This window comes from Diabrotica virgifera, chromosome 1 (genome assembly GCF_917563875.1).
Source record: "Diabrotica virgifera virgifera chromosome 1, PGI_DIABVI_V3a".
Classification (NCBI taxonomy): Eukaryota; Metazoa; Arthropoda; class Insecta; order Coleoptera; family Chrysomelidae; genus Diabrotica; species Diabrotica virgifera.
Genome location: NC_065443.1, coordinates 2447591 through 2468829, shown reverse-complemented (window position 1 = coordinate 2468829; position 21239 = coordinate 2447591). Strand labels below are relative to the sequence as shown.

At 33.5% G+C, this 21239-nt stretch overlaps 2 protein-coding genes across 2 annotated transcripts in view; one reads left to right on the top strand and one right to left on the bottom strand.

Moving 5' to 3' along the window:
• LOC114328012 (disintegrin and metalloproteinase domain-containing protein 10-like) overlaps positions 1–21239 on the bottom strand; it is a gene marked incomplete in the record, with an annotated part of 957890 nt that overhangs the window by 249222 nt on the left and 687429 nt on the right.
• Positions 9362–14634, top strand: LOC126885516 (uncharacterized). Its single transcript, XM_050652326.1, has 2 exons — positions 9362–9792; positions 10353–14634. The coding sequence occupies exon 2, from the start codon at positions 12845–12847 to the stop codon at positions 14240–14242; it is 1398 nt and encodes a 465-aa protein (XP_050508283.1). The 5' UTR covers positions 9362–9792; positions 10353–12844; the 3' UTR covers positions 14243–14634.

The window sequence follows — 21239 nt, the reverse complement described above, 5'->3', positions numbered from 1 at the left end:
TTGCAATAATTTAGGGCCGAAATCGCTCGAAACTCCAGAAGATGACGTGAGCCTAGACACTAATTGCTCCAGGTATTGGTTCTGATGGCGTATTCGTTTTCAGCAACCCCAAAACCCGCTCTAGTAACCTAGTTGCATCAATTTAATCTCGAAAATTCTCGAAACTCCAGAAGATGACGTGCCTTAGCCGTTACACTTGGCACCAGGTACTCCGAAGGTAGCTTCTGATGGCACATTCGTATTTGGCGACTCGAAAAACCTTCAAGTCTTTTGTTTGTATCAATTTAGTGCCGATAACCTTATAACAAAGTGTAACAAAACCTGCACTTTTGTATGCATTTTATGCACTTAAAAAGTTGGAAGTAGATAGAATTGAAACGAGACAATTAATGTGGTTTGGTCACGAGGAATGAATGAATATAGATAGATGAGCAAATAAAGCTTTACATACCACAACAAAGAATAAGAAGAAGGGAAGGCCTTCAGCTGCATGGAAAGACAATGTAAGACACATAATGAGAAATAGAGCCATCAAAGAACACGAATGGATGGACAGAAAACGATGGCGATCGAAATGCGAGAAGCAGTAGAGGCTGTATGAACCTCGCCTATAGATAGATAAAAGTTTTAAGTCATGTCACTAATAACCTTCGGACAGAAGCAACCTAATAATCCAAGGAAAGATAGATGTCAGAGGAAGTATCGGAAGAAAACGAATTTCATAGCTGAAGAACCTGACAGAATTGTTTGAATGCAGCTGAAAGCAACTATTTAGAACTACTGCCCCAAAAATTTAAAACAGTTATGATGATTGCCCACCTCTGTAACGGAGATGGCACTTAAAGAAGAAGAAGAAGAAGCAACTTTTAAACTGTTTATAAATTAGATAAAAACAATTGTTTGTTAAATTTTAATGTATACCTTCAGTGGCGTGCAAACACGGTTGGAGTGGCTACAGGTGCCAGGTGTAGACGTGCAAGTATAAACTCGCCTTTATGTCAGAAAAGTAAATAATGAATAAACAATACATACAAGCGACTGCAAAAAATGTGAGTTTAAATGCACACCCATTAACGAACACCTTACACGCAAAATACAATTGAATTACACTAAGGTCTCTTCTTATGCGGATTATTTTAATGCGATTTTGAAGTTGTGCGGTTGATATTTCATCAAAAAAATTCTATTATTAACAATAAGTAGGGATTAATATTAACTATTCCCATCCATATGTCAGTAATCTGAGGGTTTGCAATTCGGGTATTCCCCTTGTGACATACTGTCGTAGCATGTAGCTATTACATCAATCTGAGTTTCGCATCGAAAGGTATAACCTGTAGTTGTTTTGAAATTAAATTTAAATGTTTAAGTATTTAAGAGTTTAAGGTCCCGTTTCACCAACAACAAATAAATGAATGAATAGTTATTCGTCGAATAAAAGTTATTAGACGTTTATAATTATATTTTGTTTCAACATAGTTTTGATAAATTAAACTTAAACTGGCGAATTTACTTTTTTATAAATATTTACAGTGAATTAACTTGACAATTTATTCGAATAGTAAGTATTTATTTGGTAAATAAATAAAATAAGTCTTATTTGACGTTAGTAAAATGGGGAAATGTCAGTTTAATGGTCGAATAACTTTAATCGTAGAATAAACTACTATTTGTCGTTGGTGAAACCGGCCATTTAATGTTGCTGATTTCAATTTGCAGTATAATAAACAGCATATTGTGATTTCTGGATTGAAACATTTAATTAAGTGTCGTAAAGTTTTATGTTCCATTAGAAGATTTTTTTGCAATCTCAATATCGTTAGTCTGCGTATTTAATTTCTTCTTTAAGATTTTATTTGGCCCAATGGAGACAAAAAATATCAAAGACATATAATTTTTGGCGGACAAACGTCCACCATTTTATGTGATTTTAGAAATTTTACGGAACGTATCCCTCCCTACTTTTTCAATGAAAGTAAAGTATTTTTTTATGCGATTTTTAACATGCGCTTTTCTGTAGAACGTATCCACCGCATAAAACGAGACCTTACTGTATATGCTTTCCAAGTCAATTCCGGCACAAATTCATAGATAAACAAGTTTGTTGTCAACATCCACCAGACAATACTAGTTATTTTGTAAAATTCCATAAAAACAAAATTATTTGTGGCATTCAAACGGTCAAACTTGGATGTCTGTATCCTGAGTCGCTGTTTCTATGTACGAAGATTTAAAAGCGCCGCCCGATTTTGTTATTATAATAAGTAAAAATATTTGCCTTAATATAAAAATTGACAATTCCTTGTAGTGTGGGAATTATATCTTTATTCCCATTTATTATAAAGTAGGTGTTTACGTGAAGCTTTAAGGTAAGTAACACAGAACAATGTAATGTAGGTCTGGGCATGTATACAGGGTGTTCCGGAAAATAGTGCGTTCCTTAAAGGTATAGGTAGAAGGCACCATGTAGAACAAAAAACTCTTATAACATTTTTTTCTAAATGCAACCGTTTGACCAAAAAATTAAAATGTATTTTGGTAGGCAAATTTAAATCTGACAACTATGTGCGGTACGCAAATTTAAGCATAGACAGTCCCATGTAAATAAATAGATAGAAGATAGATAGTAAACAGATAGTTTTAAAGAAAATCTGTTTAGTGTCAATGCCGAAAATGTTTTCGAATAGTGAGTGTATTATGTTATTACCTATGAATGGTGTTTGTGAAAGGTTACTTGAAACATCTATTCGGTATAATAATTATTTTCAAGTAAGTACAACTTAGTTATTTCAGTTCACAAGTAAACAAATTACTGAGACATTATCTGGTGTATTTAAGTTCCACTGTAAACTATTAAAACTATGTAATTCAGTTAAAGCCCTCAGCAATACTCAGCATTCAACCCATTTAAACCTTACTAAATACATAATACTAGTTCAGTTAAAAGATGTGTTTTTATGTTAAAAGATGTGTAATTCGTTTAAAATTATGCAATAGGTATTTCAATACATTTCAAAAGAAAATAATTTTAGTAAACAAATAGTAAATACATAAGTATTACCTTAGCTACTATTAGGTTGGATTATTTTAAATACGGTTAATCACAATCACAAACGAGTTCTTATTATGTTATTATTCCGTAGTGCGTACGATGTTGCCAGTTTATTAAAATTTCCAAACATTAAAATACAGGTATATGGAAAACAATGTTAACTTTTTTTTGGAAACGGTTAACTTTAGAAGAAAATGGTATAGGACTTTTTTGTTCCAAATTGTGTATTCTCTCCATACCTTAAAAAAACGCACTATTTTCCGGGACACCCTGTATAGTAAGTATGTTTACATACTGGTCGGACCACTGACACTTTATTTTTTGGTCGTTATAGTTTATGTATACAGATTGTCACATATTTTTTAGCCTTTATCTTCAAAATTCTATAGTAAATGTTTTATATATATATTTAAATATGTAAATAATATACGAAAAGGACTATTCACACCTCGCCTAACCCGCCATTCTGTGATAAGTGTTTCGCTCTTTTTACCTCTTCAGGCAGAACTGGCTCGAAAGACGAACTAAAGAGAATATCTCTTCGTATATTGGTAGTTAATATACAACCGTGTTTTCATTCACTGACTAGTGCAAGCTACACGGTTGCTTATTCGATAGAATCCATATCTTTAATGGGCTATCCTTCTACAGCTGCAGCTGTTTCTCGCATCCTAATTTTCATCGTTTTCTGTCGAAACGGTCTTCAGTTTTTAAATCTTTGGCGATCATTGCATCTTCGACACCTTCTCTCCAGGACTGTCTCGGTCTATCTTGTTTTCGCCACTCATGTCGATTCCTGACAACATCCCTCCATCTTTTGACCCTTAGAATCTTTAGGTTCTCTTCCACCTTATCAACCCTCTTCTTTGTGGTCGTCTTCTACTTCTTGTGCCCTCTGGTCTGGAACATTTTAATTTCTTCGTGTATTCGTGATACCCCTTTTAGTGTACTCCTATTAAAGTTTTCTAAGCATATACTCTATATCACTCTTATTTTCATCTAGAATGGGTTATTCGTCAGCGAAATGTATCGTGTACAATCTCTATTGTACTGCTTTTATATCTTTTTGCTTATTCTTTGTGTTTCCATTGCGACCCAGAGCCTTGAAATAGGTATGCTTTTGTCAGATCTATAGCAAATACCTCAGTTAAAAGGTTGTAAGCTAATGCTTTCTCAATAAACTGTTTAATAAAAAAAAATCTGTCCATACAAAATCTGCCTGCACGAAATCCATTATTTTCTTTTATAACTGTCATCTCTTTTTCAATTTAATTTTTTATCATTTTTTTCACCAAGTCTTGATGAATTTATGACATTTAGCCCCCTGTATTTTAAAAAATTCTTTACATCTTGTTTGTAGATGTTGTTAATATAAAACGGCAGTAATTTTGTCTGGGAAAAATTAAGTTATTCGACCCTGTAAAAGTAACTCAGAAAATTAGAGACAAACCATTTGGAGGTGCCGTAAAACTATTATTAAATTCACACACATCCATACATACCGACCGACCGATTTTATTACCAGACATCGTTAACTTGATTTTGAGGAGGGTGTCAGCCAGAATGAAGGTGGTATTACTTTTTATAGCCGTGTACGTGGTGAGTATTCCAAGATTTTATGTAGAATTTTTCTTATTATATTATAATGTCTTTTTCGAAATTAGTTTGATATAGCTAAGAGATCAAGAAGCAAATATAGTGTGTATCATAATATACTGCGATGACCGCACTAATACCCGGCAAAATAACGCAAAAGACTGACAACATAATGCGTTGTGAAATAAAAAAAATGTAATTAGTAAAGGTAGGAAATTATCGGTATAAAACTATAAAACATGACCACTTACAATAGCTTCCCACCTTTAGACGTTAGCTTTTTTTCGTTTCGACTGACACAAACAAACGTCAAAATATGACAAGGTAGTAGCTGAATATTTTTTGTCTGAGGCAATAGGAAACTGTGTTTTTTTAATTTGTAATTTAGATTTTAAATAAAAATATATTTTTCTACAACCGTGTTAAAAATGCAAATTTTAGCACTCCATACGAGCGTTAAAAATGCTACTTTAAGGCACTATAGCCCAATGAATCACCGTTTTGGAGTGTAATTTCCAGGGGCAACTTCGAATTGCATAAAAATTTGGATGTAGGTTCTACTTACCCTCCACTTCAAAGTTGAATTTGTGCCGTTGGTTGCTTTTACTTGGGGGGTGACATTTACCCCTTCTCGGGGGTGAAAAACGCGTGTTTAAAATAAGGCCGGAAATGGATAAATTGACTTATTTTAAGCAACTTTTGTTCTATAAAGTTTGTTACGTAAGTCAATACTTTTCGAGTTATTCGCGATTTAAAATGTTGATTTTTTGACAAAAAAAAAACACGTTTTCAGACCGTTTTCCCAAATAACTCAAAAAGTAAATATTTTATTGAAAAAAATATTTTTAGCAAAAGTGTAGCCTATAAAAAAACGAAAAAAAAAATGGTGTACCAGTAAAGTCTACAAATTGAGTAGAAGCAAAGTTGTAGCTCATGAAAAATACGTTCTTATTCGTCTAATTCCAAATCGAATAATTCAATGCGAAATCACCGAAGAAAGAAGCGTTTTTCGGGAAAACCTTATTAACATTTTTAAAGTATCGAAAAAAAGCTTATTATTTGTTTTTTACAAAAGTTTACAGCATCAAAAATGAACGAGTTACACTGAAAAAAAAAGTTGGCCCCTTTTTTTTGGTAAAAAAAATCGTGAAAACCTCGCACTATTTAGCACCCTAAATGAAATTAATCGTTTGGCTTTACCATCTATTTTAACTGTATGTGTATTGTTTATACGATCTGTAAATTTGATTGGTTTGAAGTGCTTATTCTTGAAAACATTTGGTTTTATAGTAAAAAAAAAATTTCTAAAAATTTTTGAAAAATTTCATTTTTTCAAAATAACTTAAAAAGTATTAGTGATACGAAAAATCTTAAAGAGTAAAAAAGTGTAGGTTTTGCTATTATAAATATGCTAGTTTCATTTTGTTTCTCCGTAAGACAAAATTTGGTTAAGATATGGCTGTTCAAAATTTGCATACACTCGTGATTAGTGACCCATTCAAGCTTTCTCAATTATAACCCTTTCAAAAATAAACACTTTAAACCGGTGAGACTGACAGATCATATAAAAAATAGATAGGTAAGTAAATTGTTTGTAAAGCGGTAGCGATTAATTTCATTTGGGGAGCTAAACACGGCGAGATTTTCATGATTTTTTACAAAAAAAAAGAGGGCCAACTTTATTTTGAGCGTAACTCGCTTATTTTTAAAGCTAAAACTTTTGTTAACAATTAAAACAAAGCTTTTTATAAACACTTTAAAAAAGTTTAAATGGGTTTTTCCAAAAAAGTGCTCAATTTTTCGGTGATTTCATCTTGAAATATTCGATTTGGAATTAGACGAATAAGAAAGTATTTTTCATGAGCTACAACTTTGTTTTTGTTTAATTGATAGACTTTACTGATACACCATTTTTTTGGGTTTTTTATAAGCTACACTTTTGCTAAGGATATTTTTTTCGATAAAATATTTACTTTTTGAGTTATTTGCGAAGAACCGTGTGAAAGCATAGTTTTTTTGTCGAAAAAGCAACATTTTAAATAGCAAATAACTCGAAAAGTATTGACTTACGTAAAAAACTCTCTATAGAACAAAAGTTGCTTAAAATCAGTCAATTTATCCATTACCGGTCTTATCTTGAACGTATGTTTTTTCACCCCCGAGAAGGGGTGACTGTCATCCCCCAGTAAAAGCAACCAACGGCACAATTTCAACTTTGAAGTGGAGGGTAAGTAGAACCTAAATCCAAATTTTCATGCAATTCGGAGTTGCCCCTGAAAATTACACGGTATCGCCGAATTTCCCGTTCATTTACTGGGCTACTAGTGCTTTAAAATTTTTATGGCACTGGAATTCGTATTGACCGTATAGGCAATTTTGATGTAATGTCAAAAAAATATAAAAATGGAATGTCAGTCAAGTTCAAGTAAAAGTTTTTGTAGATATTGTCCTGTAATTACGTTTGTAGAAAAAATATTGTATGATATGCGTGTTAAAAAGTACATTTTTAAGGCACTCATGTGAATTGCAGAACTCGCTATCTTTCACATGCGTGCCTTAAACGTGTACTTTTAACACTTATATCATAAATAACTATTAAAAATTAAAGTAAAATTATTAACTCACTAATCATAATTTTTGTTTTTGATTTATTTATGGACATACTTGTTTCCAATCTCACTTATTCTATTCGTTATGTTTTAACAGCTCCGTCAAAATATTTCCTTTCACTCAAAGGAAAAAGAATCCCTTTCACACTGTGAAACTTGAAGATTTCAGTCAAAAAGTGAGAAGAAAAGAAAAGCTAAATTGGTATACTATTCCATATATTAGCGAAAACGTTTCGTTTTGTGTTTATAAAACATCATCAGTCCATTATCTGTAAAGATAGTTGCTTTTGGAAGGAAATTTTGAACAGAGTACTAATTGAAAATTTGCATCTCTAAGAAAATTGAAATGCTGTAGAAATGGGAGAATTTAAACGTCATTTATTATTTACATATAGGATATTGTCCCGGAGTTATCGTGCCGGACAAAGTGCGTTTTCTCTTGACGTGTCGTCTTAGCGTTTTAGTAGATTAGATAGCGTGTAATTTTTAAAACGAATATTTTAAATTAATTCCAATAATCGCTACCCAAGATAATAATGATAATAAATAAAATAGACTAAAATAAAATAATCTAATCTTTTTTATTCATCACAAAACAGTATCTAGGTATCTAGTTTTATTTTTATAAGGTAATAATAATCAAAATAATCAAAATTAAGTACAGTGGAACCCCGTTAACTCGGATTAATTGGGACCGCGGCCGATCCGGGTTATCGAAAATCCGGGTTAGCCGGAGAAAATGGTAAAAATTAATAAAATATGGTATGCTTACAGATAAACTCCGTTATAATTGTCACACAGACACTGGTAAACCACGTTCGCATTCCACACAAAACACCACATACAAAGCGTCGTCAAAAGTCTCATTCTTAGCTTTATTAGCTTTGCACCGATTGTCCAAACTGTCTTTTGTTATCATTTTGAAAAAAAATTCTTCGATTTTAGTTCTATTTTTCTTCCAATCCGATACTGTAGATGTACCGACACCATAATATAATGCTGCAAAATTCACCTTTATCAATTCTACTTAATGCTTCTAGTTTCTTTTCCATTGTCACTACAACATTTTTACGTTTTGTTTCCCTTATAGACAAAAGACACGCAAACACAAAATCTGAATAAATTTACGAACGACTACAAAACGGAAGCGAACAATAATACGACTTTACTACACACAATACCGTCTCTGATGTTATGTTATTTAATAACAGTGATGACTAAGACCATTGTTAAAAAAAGAATTTTAATAGTCTTTTCTAAACAATGCTAAGACAGTTTCAAATAAATACAGGATAATACAGGTGCCTGTTGTTTTCGATAACACGACAATGAATGTGGTGACCATGAGTCATTTTTACTATGGTATATGTAGTTCAATCCGGTTCCATTATCTCTCAAATATTATATTACATAGAGTTGGTACAAAACCTCGTGAACCTTGAAAATGCGTATGTATAACCGAAATAAAATGAAGCCAAAAACATACGACTATTTTATTTGCTGCGAATTGCGCGAAAGGGTCCCATCTGCACCCTGATATTTTCAGTAATGTCGGATTTATCAATCGTTTCGTTCGTATATTGACGTCACCAAATGAATGAATTAGGTTCACGAGATTTTGTAACAGCAATACATTTTTATTGTTGAAATGTTTGTCTGATAAAAATCGGTCCGGGTTAGCCGGAGTTCCGGGTTATCGGGGGCCGACTTATCGGGGTTCCACTGTAATTAAATATAAATAATTGATAATAATGAAAATGTAAATAATGGATAAATTCTATATTATATTATTTAACACATTTTGAAAATTACTGAAATAATTTTTTTTTGAAATCAAAACTTTTTAAAGAAAAAAACTAAAATTTTGAAGAACTTAAATGTGTGGCGTTATTATAAATAAATATGAACAATTCACTAATAAGCATACATAAAATTTATTAATCAACATACAGCAATAACGAGCTATAAGAAGTAGTCACTTCTGTCGGCACTTCCCAAGTGCCAATCACAGTTATTTATTGTCTTGCGTTTTTGGAATATTATCTTTATATAATAAAAATGCAAGCCAGATATGCCAGTCAATGAGAGCAAGAATAGGATATTGTGACGTTCCGCCCCTTATAGAATCGATTATTGATGGGAAGATATTATTTAACTATCCAAAATATTATTTAATTATTTTCAGAATTATTTTCTTTCAATGTTTATTCAAATAGAACTTAAACCCATCTCAGAATTTTTAAATGCTTGATGACGTCACATTTAAAACGTGGCAACATTGGTTTCCCCACTTTGACAGCCAATGCTTAGTAGAGGGGTACGAAGGATTCAGCTGTGAACGTGAGCCTTGGATTGCCATTGTTTCTCGAGTGTTCGGTCTGAATCGTAGTGTGCGGGGTCATTAGACTCAATTATTCACCTCTAATTCTCAGTTCCAAATTGATTAAATATTACAATAAAAGTATAGTGAAGTTATCCAGCAGCAGTGGATTTGAAGAATTTTAGAGCATACTATATCCAATGAGTTCTACCCCGGTAAATACACATTTTATTAAGTATTTTATTCAGCCATTTTGGAAGTCCTTGACATTTGCTAACTAAGTTTCACATAGTCTATTTTCATGGTTTTTATGTTTTATTTTCATGGATCAAACTCATCTAGAGATAATTCAATATTCGTTGTTAATTTGTGCTTCCAGTTGGAAAATAGAGCTAATTTAAACTCCATTTTTTATATTCCTTTCAAGTCTACAGAACTCCTATCTTTTGAACGATGATCAAATAAGTATCCATCGCTTAGTCTTACTATATTTTATCCTTGTATAATATATCTATATACCGGTGTATATATTATAATAAAATATTCTTTCACAGTAATTATATTTTGTATTTCAATTGGAAATTACTTGTGTTATTTGACCAAGGTCATCTGATAGCAACCTGATAAAAGGTCAAGCTGTCTAGTCATTCAAGTTTTTGGACTTAATGACCTATTTCTTCTTATTCCCATAGGAATAAAAACACCTCCTCGTATCTCTTGCTTCTTTTTTTTGACATTGGTAGATTGGCAGTAACACCACACTGTGTTTTTTTAGCACCTACCATGAAATCTTAAAGCCACCCTACAACAACACCAAGGCCAGACCACACAGAGAGAAACAATCAATAGGCGACCAGCCTGGATTATTTCCACATTTTCTTTTTTTTGAGTACCTCCAGCTGCTTTCCAACAGTTTTGAGTACCTTCAGCTGCTTTCTACCAGTCTTCCTCTCCTGTACCTCCAGCAGGACAGCTGCTAGCGAGAGTTAGCACCCTTGGGTGCTCATTACATCAACTTCAAGATTAGGAAAGAGTGGTTTGTTTGGGAACATTTACTGTGCTCTTATTAAAGACAGACTGGTTTTGTGATATTTAGTACATTTTTTTTTATAGTTCAATTGCACACACATTTTTCCTGCTTTATATTTTTTATAGGTTTTTTTTTCTTTACAACATAATATTTAATTGATAGCGTTCCCCAACACTCTGCAATCTATAAAGGTATAAATTTCTGAGCTCAGATATTTTCCCTGATAATAGTAGTCGGTACTCTTATCTTGATTATTTTTAGGCTGTGTTCCACTTTTGTATAATTATTTAAACTCATTCCATTATTTTAGTATATGTTTAATTAAATTTTTAAAAATTAACTTCACATATTAGTCAAAAATTGTAATTATTAACTTTATTTAACTTGAACTTATTAACTTTACTTAACTTTAACTTATTAACTTTATTTAACTTTAACTTTAATTTATTAAATTCATATGAACTTCTGGATTCTAATCCCTCAGATTAGTTTTTGGTTTCACTTGTTATTATTACTATTATAAACCACGAGTTAGGAAAAGGATCTGTGTATCCACTCGTAGGTTTATTTATTCAATAAGGCTTGTGCCTGTCCCACTCACAGTGAGGTATTTATATGTTATATATAGTATCAGGTAGTATTTAATTAAGGTGTACGTATTATAAACGTACAATTATTATTTGGTGAGGGTTCTACTAACCTAGTTGTAAGTTGTACTTCCTGTATTAGAGGTACCCGTAGTCAGTTTTTCTAACCTTATAAAGAGTATTCTTAGATCATAGTTGTATGATGATTTTGTAATTGACTTTCACTAGTATCACTTTTTCCTGTCATGTTAGAGTTACACACTAGTTACTTGTCCTAACTCAGAGATTGTTAAAAAGATCTAGTAGTTACATTCAATAAATATACATTTATTGTGATTTTTTTTTCTTATTACTCCTTTATTTTTAGTAGTATATTTTATAATTTAATAATCTTTAATAACTTTTCACATACTTGTACTACAAACTTAACATACTCTATAGCAGCGTAGAATACCTGGAAGAGCGTTAACCTAGTTATCCTTCTTCTGGCGCCCAAAAATTCATTCTATTTTCAGTATATTATTATATTTACTCTATCTATTTTCTGAACATTATCTTCATATCTTCTTTTCGAGCCATCATTGTCACTTCCTTTAATCTATTGTCTGGCCAAAAATAGCCGTGCAAATTGGCCGAATCCTTCCTTGAGTGTCAAGTGGCCCTTCTCATACATATTTAGCTAGCCATTCAAGTTATATCTATCTGTTAATGATTTCTCATCTCTAGTCCTGTATCAATTCGATATTCTTTGTCTTGGCATCCTTCCATACAAATACTACTACAAAGTTGTATTTTAGTTACTCCAGCTTCTTCAACGGAGAAGCCACACATTTTTGTCCTTTGGCTACATTAAGTAGACCTTCTTCTTTTTACTACTTCTGTTGGAGTTTACCACTCCCTTTTCATTCACTCCAACAGAAAATCATCAGCTAGTTGTTACATCGGCTTTCCAACGTGGTGGCTTTATTTTTGGTCTGAGACAGTATTCATTTAGGTCAATTCTTCTCTTTTATCTGAAATCTCTTTGTTATTTCCGTTTGGTATCCTATACACATATTGTTACTTATTTATTTTATTTTTAATTTCTGATACATATCAGGTATTCTTAAACGCTGTTTTGATTTTTGTTTATATTTTGGGACCTCATTATAGTATATGTTTGTGCAGCTTACATTCTGGGTTAGATTTTGAATTTTTATTGGGAACTTATATTTAATATTGCTATTAATAATATAATTCATATAACAATTTTATTTCTTCAGTCAATAGTGGTATAGTTGGAGGTACAACTAAGTGTTGATTATTATTATTATTATTATAGATATATATTTTTTCTAGAGTGGTGGTAAGTTACATATAAATCAAAAAATTTACTTCCAGTATTTAGGTAGTAGGTTTACTTGAGTATACAATATTTATTGGATTATTTATCCATTTATTTGATCTTATATATTTATTTGATCTTATTTATTAGATTATATACTGCATTATATATATATTTTTTTTTTTTGCTGGCTATTTTGATTTTGTTGGTGTGTTGCTGATATTTTCTCGGTTTATATTATATATATTTTGCGTGCAAACTTTCATATTTTCATATTTTTCATATTTCTGTTCTTTGGACTATTTGTCAATAACTTTGCTCTCATCATGTGTGCTTTTAAAGCTGAACATCTTCTGGTGGATGAATTGGATTATGAATTAAAGATTCGGGACATAATGCCAGAGGAGTCGACAACTGTCGATAAAAAACGCAATCTTTTGAGAGGTGCTTTGAAACAAGAAGCTGGCAATAGAAGTTTTCTCCAAATTTCAGCTGTATCCCTTCCTTTTGAGGAACAACAAAAAGGAATCACTGAAACATTGGACAGCTTGTCTAAAAAAATCGAAAAGTTTAGGGGAACTGTAAAGGATACAGAGTATGCGCGATTAACATCTCGTCTAGGCCATATTTCTGCCCGTGTACACTTGCTACACTGTCCTTCTGAAGAACAGGAACCGTTCAAGAGGTCTGTTTCTCTTAAAATATTAACACTAGAGGGTGAACTTGATTCTAGAGTTAACCCCATTGCTACCTCTACTCCTAATGCTTCAGTCAATGTACCTAGCTTTACGTACTCCAAACCTGTTCAAGTACACAAATGGGGTATTTCATTTTCAGGTGAAAAACAGCACACTGATGTGATGTCATTTTTAGAAAGGGTTGAATGTCTTCGAATATCTAGAGGTGTTTCTGAAGAGGATTTGTTTGCTGCTTCTGCTGAGTTGTTCACCGGGACCGCTTTTACATGGTTTATGAATAACAGGGGTAATTTTTCTTGTTGGTCTGATCTGATTAAAAAGTTGAAGTCGGATTTTCTTCCGTATTCATTCCAGGATGATTTATTAGATCAAATTAAGAATCATAAGCAGAAACCTGGGGAATCTGTTACTATGTTTATTAATACTATATTAGGTATGTGTAGTCGTTTAGACACTCCTTTGTCAGATTTAGCTAAAATTAAAATCATCCTTAAATGTCTATTGCCCTTTTATCATCAACAATTAGCTCTTATGGACATTCAGAACATTGATGACCTTACTATAAAATGCAAACGTTTGGAGGAAACGTTATCCTGGTCTTCTCAACCTCCATCCACATCTCGATCCTCTTCTAACTCTTCTTCTCAGCCAACTTCCTTTAGGCAACGTTCTTGGCTAAATAAGGGTCATGAACATAATGTTTCGGTTGTTAGTTCTCTTGTCTGCTGGAATTGTGATCAGCCTGGTCACCCATTTTACAATTGTGGGATTCCTCAAAATCGTATTTTCTGCCATGGTTGTGGCCGAGAGAACACCCTTAAAAGAAACTGTTCTAAGTGTTCGGGAAACGACACGTCGGAGGTCCGTCCCCTGAACGTTTCTCCGTCCAACATCCAATCAGGGAATCAAACCCCATCGTCAAACGAAACTGCTGGACCAAGCACATCCAGCAACCCAAACCCATCTTCACGAAAAGGGAAAGGGGTGTCGTTCAAGAAAGCAGCACACACCACAAAACAAAATTAAACCAGAAATTTATTTCTATAGATAATACGTTAGATTCGCTTGATTCAAATGATCACAGATGGTCATTTACAAACGCTTCTTTGATTGGTAGTGTTCAACGTAACAATAATAATTGTGATAGTAATGTGGTTCCATTATCTATATTAGATTCTAGTTTTGTTAATGATGATGATACGTCTGGGTTAGTTCCATATAACGGTTGTAGACAACCAAATACTTTAGATCTAGATATTAATTCGTTATTAGTTAGGAAACAAAATGATAATAGGCCATATCTTCCTATTCAAATTTTAGGACAATCGTGTTTAGCTTTGTTAGATAGTGGCTCTAATATTTCATTGATAGGGGCACATTCGTTAAATTTATTGAAAAATTCTAGTATTCCCATTATGCCCATTTCATCTTTGCAAGTATCTACTGCAGATGGTACAGTTCAGTCCATTACGGGCAAACTCCAAATTAAAATCACAGTGGCAGATTTATGTAGGGAAATTACATTTTATGTTATTCCTTCCGTGCAGAATTCTATAATTTTAGGTATGGACTTTTTCAATGCTTTCAATAGTACCTTAAGTTGTTCTGATTTTTCTTTTTCCATATCTGAATTTAATTTATCTACCCTTAGTGCTATTCACGATTTTGCTAGTTTATCAAGCTCTGAACAAAGGCAATTAGAGAGTATGATCTCTAAATTTACTACTCTTTCTTCAAAAGACAAACTAGGTCGTACGTCGTTAATCTCTCACACTATCGAAGTGGGAAATCCCACTCCTTTCAGATTATATCAGTACCCCATACCTCAAGCCTGGCAGGCAGATTTAGAAAAGGAAGTAGATTCGATGCTTGCTTTAAATATCATAGAACCTTCAACATCGTCCTACTGTTCTCCGCTCTGGTTAACGAAGAAGAAGGATGGATCCTTCAGGATCTGCTTTGACGGTCGAAAACTAAACAGTATCACAACTAACAGGGATGCTTATCCTATCCCCAGAATAGATGTGATTTTGAGCAAACTTCAGAATGCCAAATACATCTCTTCTATTGATTTGTCTAAGGCCTTCCTACAGATCCCACTGAGTGAAGAGAGCAAGAAGTATACTGCTTTTGCTGTCAGTGGTAAAGGATTATTCCAGTTTGTCACCATGCCTTTCGGTCTTGTTTCTGCTCCTCAGACAATGTGTCGTCTGATGGATTTAGTCATTGGTCCACCGTTAGAGCCCTATGTTTTCTATTATTTAGACGATATTTTGGTTGTCACTCCTGATTTTTCCCTTCATATGGAAATTTTAGATAAGTTATTTTTACGTCTTAAGGAAGCTAATCTAACGGTCAATCTGGATAAATGTCAGTTTTGTCGCCCTAGTCTTAAGTTCTTGGGTTATGTTGTGGATAACCAGGGGCTGAGGACTGATCCTGAGAAAATAGTTGCTATCAAAAATTTTCCTATACCAAAGACCACCACCCAAGTCCGTAGGATATTGGGAATGTGTGGCTATTATCGGCGATTTGTACCGTCCTACTCTACTTTGTTGTCACCTCTTACTGATCTTTTGAAGAACAGGAAAAAGGGACAGACCATTACTTGGACTCCTGAGGCTGACGAAGCTTTTAGGCGCGTTAAAGATGCTTTAACGAGCGCTCCGGTTATGATGTCACCTAATTTTGATGAGCATTTTTATCTAATGACAGATTGCTCTAATACAGCTTCTGGAGGCGTATTATTTCAGTTGAAAGATGGCTCCGAACACCCCATAGCGTACACTAGTAAGAAGTTGAACAAGGCCCAGAAAAACTATTCAACTACGGAGAAAGAACTCTTAGCTATCATCCATGGGTTAGAAGCTTTTCGTTATTATCTGGAAGGTCGTAATTTCACTATAATTACTGATCATAGTTCCTTAGTATGGCTTCATAGTATGAAAAACCCTTCACAGAGGCTTTCTCGATGGATATGCAAACTGGCTGCCTATTCATATAAGATTGTCCATAGAAAGGCAAACGGGGTAGTGGTCGCAGATGCTCTTTCACGTGTCCATGATATTAATGTCCTAGATCTGTCCTCTTTAAGTCCTGATATGTGGTATCAGAATATGATTGATAGGGTTACTCAAGACCCACAAAAATATCCTGATTTTAAGGTAGAGAATAATATTCTGTACAAACACATCTTAAGTCCGATAGAGTCCTTATCCAATATGTCGGAGTGGAAAATAGTTGTACCTACGCCAAATAGGGAAAATATTCTGCATATGTTTCATGATGAAGTTACGGCGGGTCATTTTGGTTTTTATAAGACTTATCACCGTATTGCCGAATTATATTATTGGCCTGGTATGCGGAAGTCTATAAAAAGGTACATTTCTAAATGCATGGTTTGTGCTACTTGTAAACCAAGTAACCTACCACAGGCTGGACTTATGGGTTCCTTCAGGAACATAAATTTTCCTTGGCAGATGATCTCAATGGATCTCATTGGACCTTATCCTCGGAGTTACAAGGGTAATACCTATTGCCTGGTAGTTGTGGATTATTTCACTAAATTTCCTTTAGTTTGTCCCCTTCGCCAGGCCACAACTCCAGCAATTTTAAAATATTTGGAGGAACAAGTCTTTTTGGTGTATGGTGTTCCTCAAATTGTGTCATGTGACAACGGTCCTCAGTTTGTATCGAAGGCCTTTAAAGATCTTCTAGCTAAATATAAGGTTCAAAAGACCTTTTATAATGCTGCCTACCATCCACAAGCAAATCATACTGAGAGAGTAAATCGCAGTATTGTCACAGCTCTAAGGTCCTATACTTACCCTGATCACAGAGCTTGGGATCAATATATTCATTCCATAGCTCAAGCCATAAGGACTTCTGTCCATGAAGTTACCCAGTGCTCTCCAGCATATTTGAATTTTGGTAGGAATGTGGCTTTATCAGGTGATTATTTTGGTGTAATTTCAGACAATTCCGAAAATCTTCCTCAAATATCTGAGAAACTTCATCGCTTAGATGATCTCCAGACGTTACCTCATATTTTCGCAGACATTAGGAAGAAGTTAAAAACTTCTTACCTAAGGAACCAGCAGCACTATAATTTGAGGAAACGAGATCTGCGATTCTTTGTTGGTGATCGAGTCTTAAAGCGCAATTTTGTCAAATCCAATAAGGGTGATGCCATTTCTGCAAAGTTTTGCCAGAAATATGTCCCATGTACTGTCTCAAGGGTAATATCTCCTTTGATTTATGAATTAAAGGACAATTCGACTAATAAGCGAATTGGTCAATTTCATGTAAAGGATTTACTGCCTGACAACACCATGGACGATGTGGATTCTTCAACTTCATCGGAAGAAGATTAGCTTAACAGGGTTGTTTAAGCTAATATCTTCCTGTGTTTGCCTTTAATTAGTTTTATTATGGTATAGTATTTTAGTTTAAATTGTTAATCACCAGATAATGCCTGACCATAGCAATTTTTATCCTTCGGCATGGCTTGATGATTTCTCACGTATTAGTTATTAGGTACCGAATTCTTGTGTAATACCGCTTGTATGAGTTTATTATTATTTTTTTTTGTATTATAGATTGCATTTGAGTCATTATCGACAAATATTCTCAAATACTAATCCAGCCAGTAGTATTACCAAGTTAATAACCTCCACTTGTACTCTTAGTTTTGTACTCAACCTCTCAGAATAAAAGGGCTGTTGATTATTATATATTAAGATATTTGGATGTGTGGGCTCATACAAGTATTCTTGCTTAATATAGATGGAACTATGTTACACTACCATATCTTAGATTATGTGTTATATCTTGGATATTTGATTACATACCTATTATTTTTTTCTTATTGTTTTTATATCATGTCATTGGATTTGCCATATTGGAAAGAAGTTGTGGTTGTTGGTTTGTTATTGGGTTACTTTATTGATATTTGTCACAGGTACCTTAAATACTTTATATTAATTCGGATTCTTACTTCCTCCACAGGATGATTCTGGAATGAATTTGGAATTTTGATTTATAAATGAGTTCTTGAGTCCTTCATATTTCTTCTTATGGACTAGTCTGTTGGTGCTCAGAGTTGGTGAATACGTGGGTTCGAAGTTCAGCAACTGATCACTGCTATCCGATTTCGTAATCCATGTCTTTCTTGTCGGAGTAGGCAGATGTTTATCCATGATAATATTTCTGGTTGGGAAATGGTGTACAACACTTCCTAACCATTCTTGTGCAATTGTTCCAAATATTCCAGGCACATTTTCACACGATAATAGGGAAGTCTAGTTTGCTTATTTTATGTCTCTTAGTTCATAGTATATTGATGCTTGACTTTCCATAGACGTAGAGTCGTAATGTTAGTGATGAACCCACTGGGACAAATTATTGATTTTCTTTTTAGTAGATTCCCTCTTCTTTCCTTAGGCATTAATTGTTGCTTAGATTCAGGAATATCTCCTGGATAATCCTATGTATGTTCACATGAATATACAGTCTTATAAAAGATTGGGAGCTCGTTCCCGTCATATTTTGTATTTACCATGGAGTCATAGAACTTATAAGTTCATCCTTTATTTTTACTATTTAGTTTCGATAGGCTCATATTACCGGATGAGGGTAGATCTAGAGCTAATTTAGTTAGTTATTTAGTATTAGTGAGAATTGGTCCATAAATCTTCCTGATCGTTCTTCTTTGGATATGCTCCTATAAATCTGGTGTCCATTGCTAGTCCGATTTTGGATTAAGTGTCCGATTCTTCACTTATTTTGTTTATTTGGTTGTATAGGTTCGTATTACCGGATGTGGGTGTACGTAGACCTAATTTATTTATATGATTTAGTATGGATGTGAATTGGTCCATAAATCTTCCTGGTCGTTCTTCATTGGATATGCTTTTGTGAATCTGTTGTCCATTGATAGTCTGACTTTGGATTGAGTGTCTGATTCCACATTTATTTTGGTTAATGTGTTTGCATTCCTTTGGTATGTTCACTATTTATATTAGTTGGTATTGGTGAAAATTATTCTATAAATATTCCTAGTTGTTCTTCTCTGGATATACTATTACGAATCTGGTGTCCATTGCTAGTTCAATTTAGGATTGAGTGTTTGATTCTTCACTTATTATAGTTATTGATTTCATTGGTGACTTTAGTATATGTACTTGCGTTATGGTATGAATTGGCTCTCACCTTTGCCTGGTTGTTCGTCCTTGGATATACTCCTTATAAATCTGATGTCCATGGATAGTTCAACTTTGGATTTACTGCCAATTCGACACTTATTTGTCATTATAAATTATGTCTCATCTTTAGCACTTTTACTAGGACTTCGGGTCATATTTTGCAATTTCCGTTATTTGCTGCAGTGACCATCCTACTTTCCCTTGATTATTAGTGGTGATTATTTGTAATCTTGCGAATCAACGGGGAATGATACACTAAGCACTACTACTCTAGTTTAATATTTTGAAAAAAAAAAAAAAAAAAAAAATTTTTTTTAAATAAAATTTTTTTTCTGGTGGTTGAAAGGGAATGTGACGTTCCGCCCCTTATAGAATCGATTATTGATGGGAAGATATTATTTAACTATCCAAAATATTATTTAATTATTTTCAGAATTATTTTCTTTCAATGTTTATTCAAATAGAACTTAAACCCATCTCAGAATTTTTAAATGCTTGATGACGTCACATTTAAAACGTGGCAACATTGGTTTCCCCACTTTGACAGCCAATGCTTAGTAGAGGGGTACGAAGGATTCAGCTGTGAACGTGAGCCTTGGATTGCCATTGTTTCTCGAGTGTTCGGTCTGAATCGTAGTGTGCGGGGTCATTAGACTCAATTATTCACCTCTAATTCTCAGTTCCAAATTGATTAAATATTACAATAAAAGTATAGTGAAGTTATCCAGCAGCAGTGGATTTGAAGAATTTTAGAGCATACTATATCCAATGAGTTCTACCCCGGTAAATACACATTTTATTAAGTATTTTATTCAGCCATTTTGGAAGTCCTTGACATTTGCTAACTAAGTTTCACATAGTCTATTTTCATGGTTTTTATGTTTTATTTTCATGGATCAAACTCATCTAGAGATAATTCAATATTCGTTGTTAATTTGTGCTTCCAGTTGGAAAATAGAGCTAATTTAAACTCCATTTTTTATATTCCTTTCAAGTCTACAGAACTCCTATCTTTTGAACGATGATCAAATAAGTATCCATCGCTTAGTCTTACTATATTTTATCCTTGTATAATATATCTATATACCGGTGTATATATTATAATAAAATATTCTTTCACAGTAATTATATTTTGTATTTCAATTGGAAATTACTTGTGTTATTTGACCAAGGTCATCTGATAGCAACCTGATAAAAGGTCAAGCTGTCTAGTCATTCAAGTTTTTGGACTTAATGACCTATTTCTTCTTATTCCCATAGGAATAAAAACACCTCCTCGTATCTCTTGCTTCTTTTTTTTGACATTGGTAGATTGGCAGTAACACCACACTGTGTTTTTTTAGCACCTACCATGAAATCTTAAAGCCACCCTACAACAACACCAAGGCCAGACCACACAGAGAGAAACAATCAATAGGCGACCAGCCTGGATTATTTCCACATTTTCTTTTTTTTGAGTACCTCCAGCTGCTTTCCAACAGTTTTGAGTACCTTCAGCTGCTTTCTACCAGTCTTCCTCTCCTGTACCTCCAGCAGGACAGCTGCTAGCGAGAGTTAGCACCCTTGGGTGCTCATTACATCAACTTCAAGATTAGGAAAGAGTGGTTTGTTTGGGAACATTTACTGTGCTCTTATTAAAGACAGACTGGTTTTGTGATATTTAGTACATTTTTTTTTATAGTTCAATTGCACACACATTTTTCCTGCTTTATATTTTTTATAGGTTTTTTTTTCTTTACAACATAATATTTAATTGATAGCGTTCCCCAACACTCTGCAATCTATAAAGGTATAAATTTCTGAGCTCAGATATTTTCCCT

Coding starts and splice junctions, on each gene's coding strand:
- LOC126885516 (XM_050652326.1), top strand. CDS start 12,845: ATGTGTGCTTTTAAAGCTGAACATCTTCTGGTGGATGAATTGGATTAT.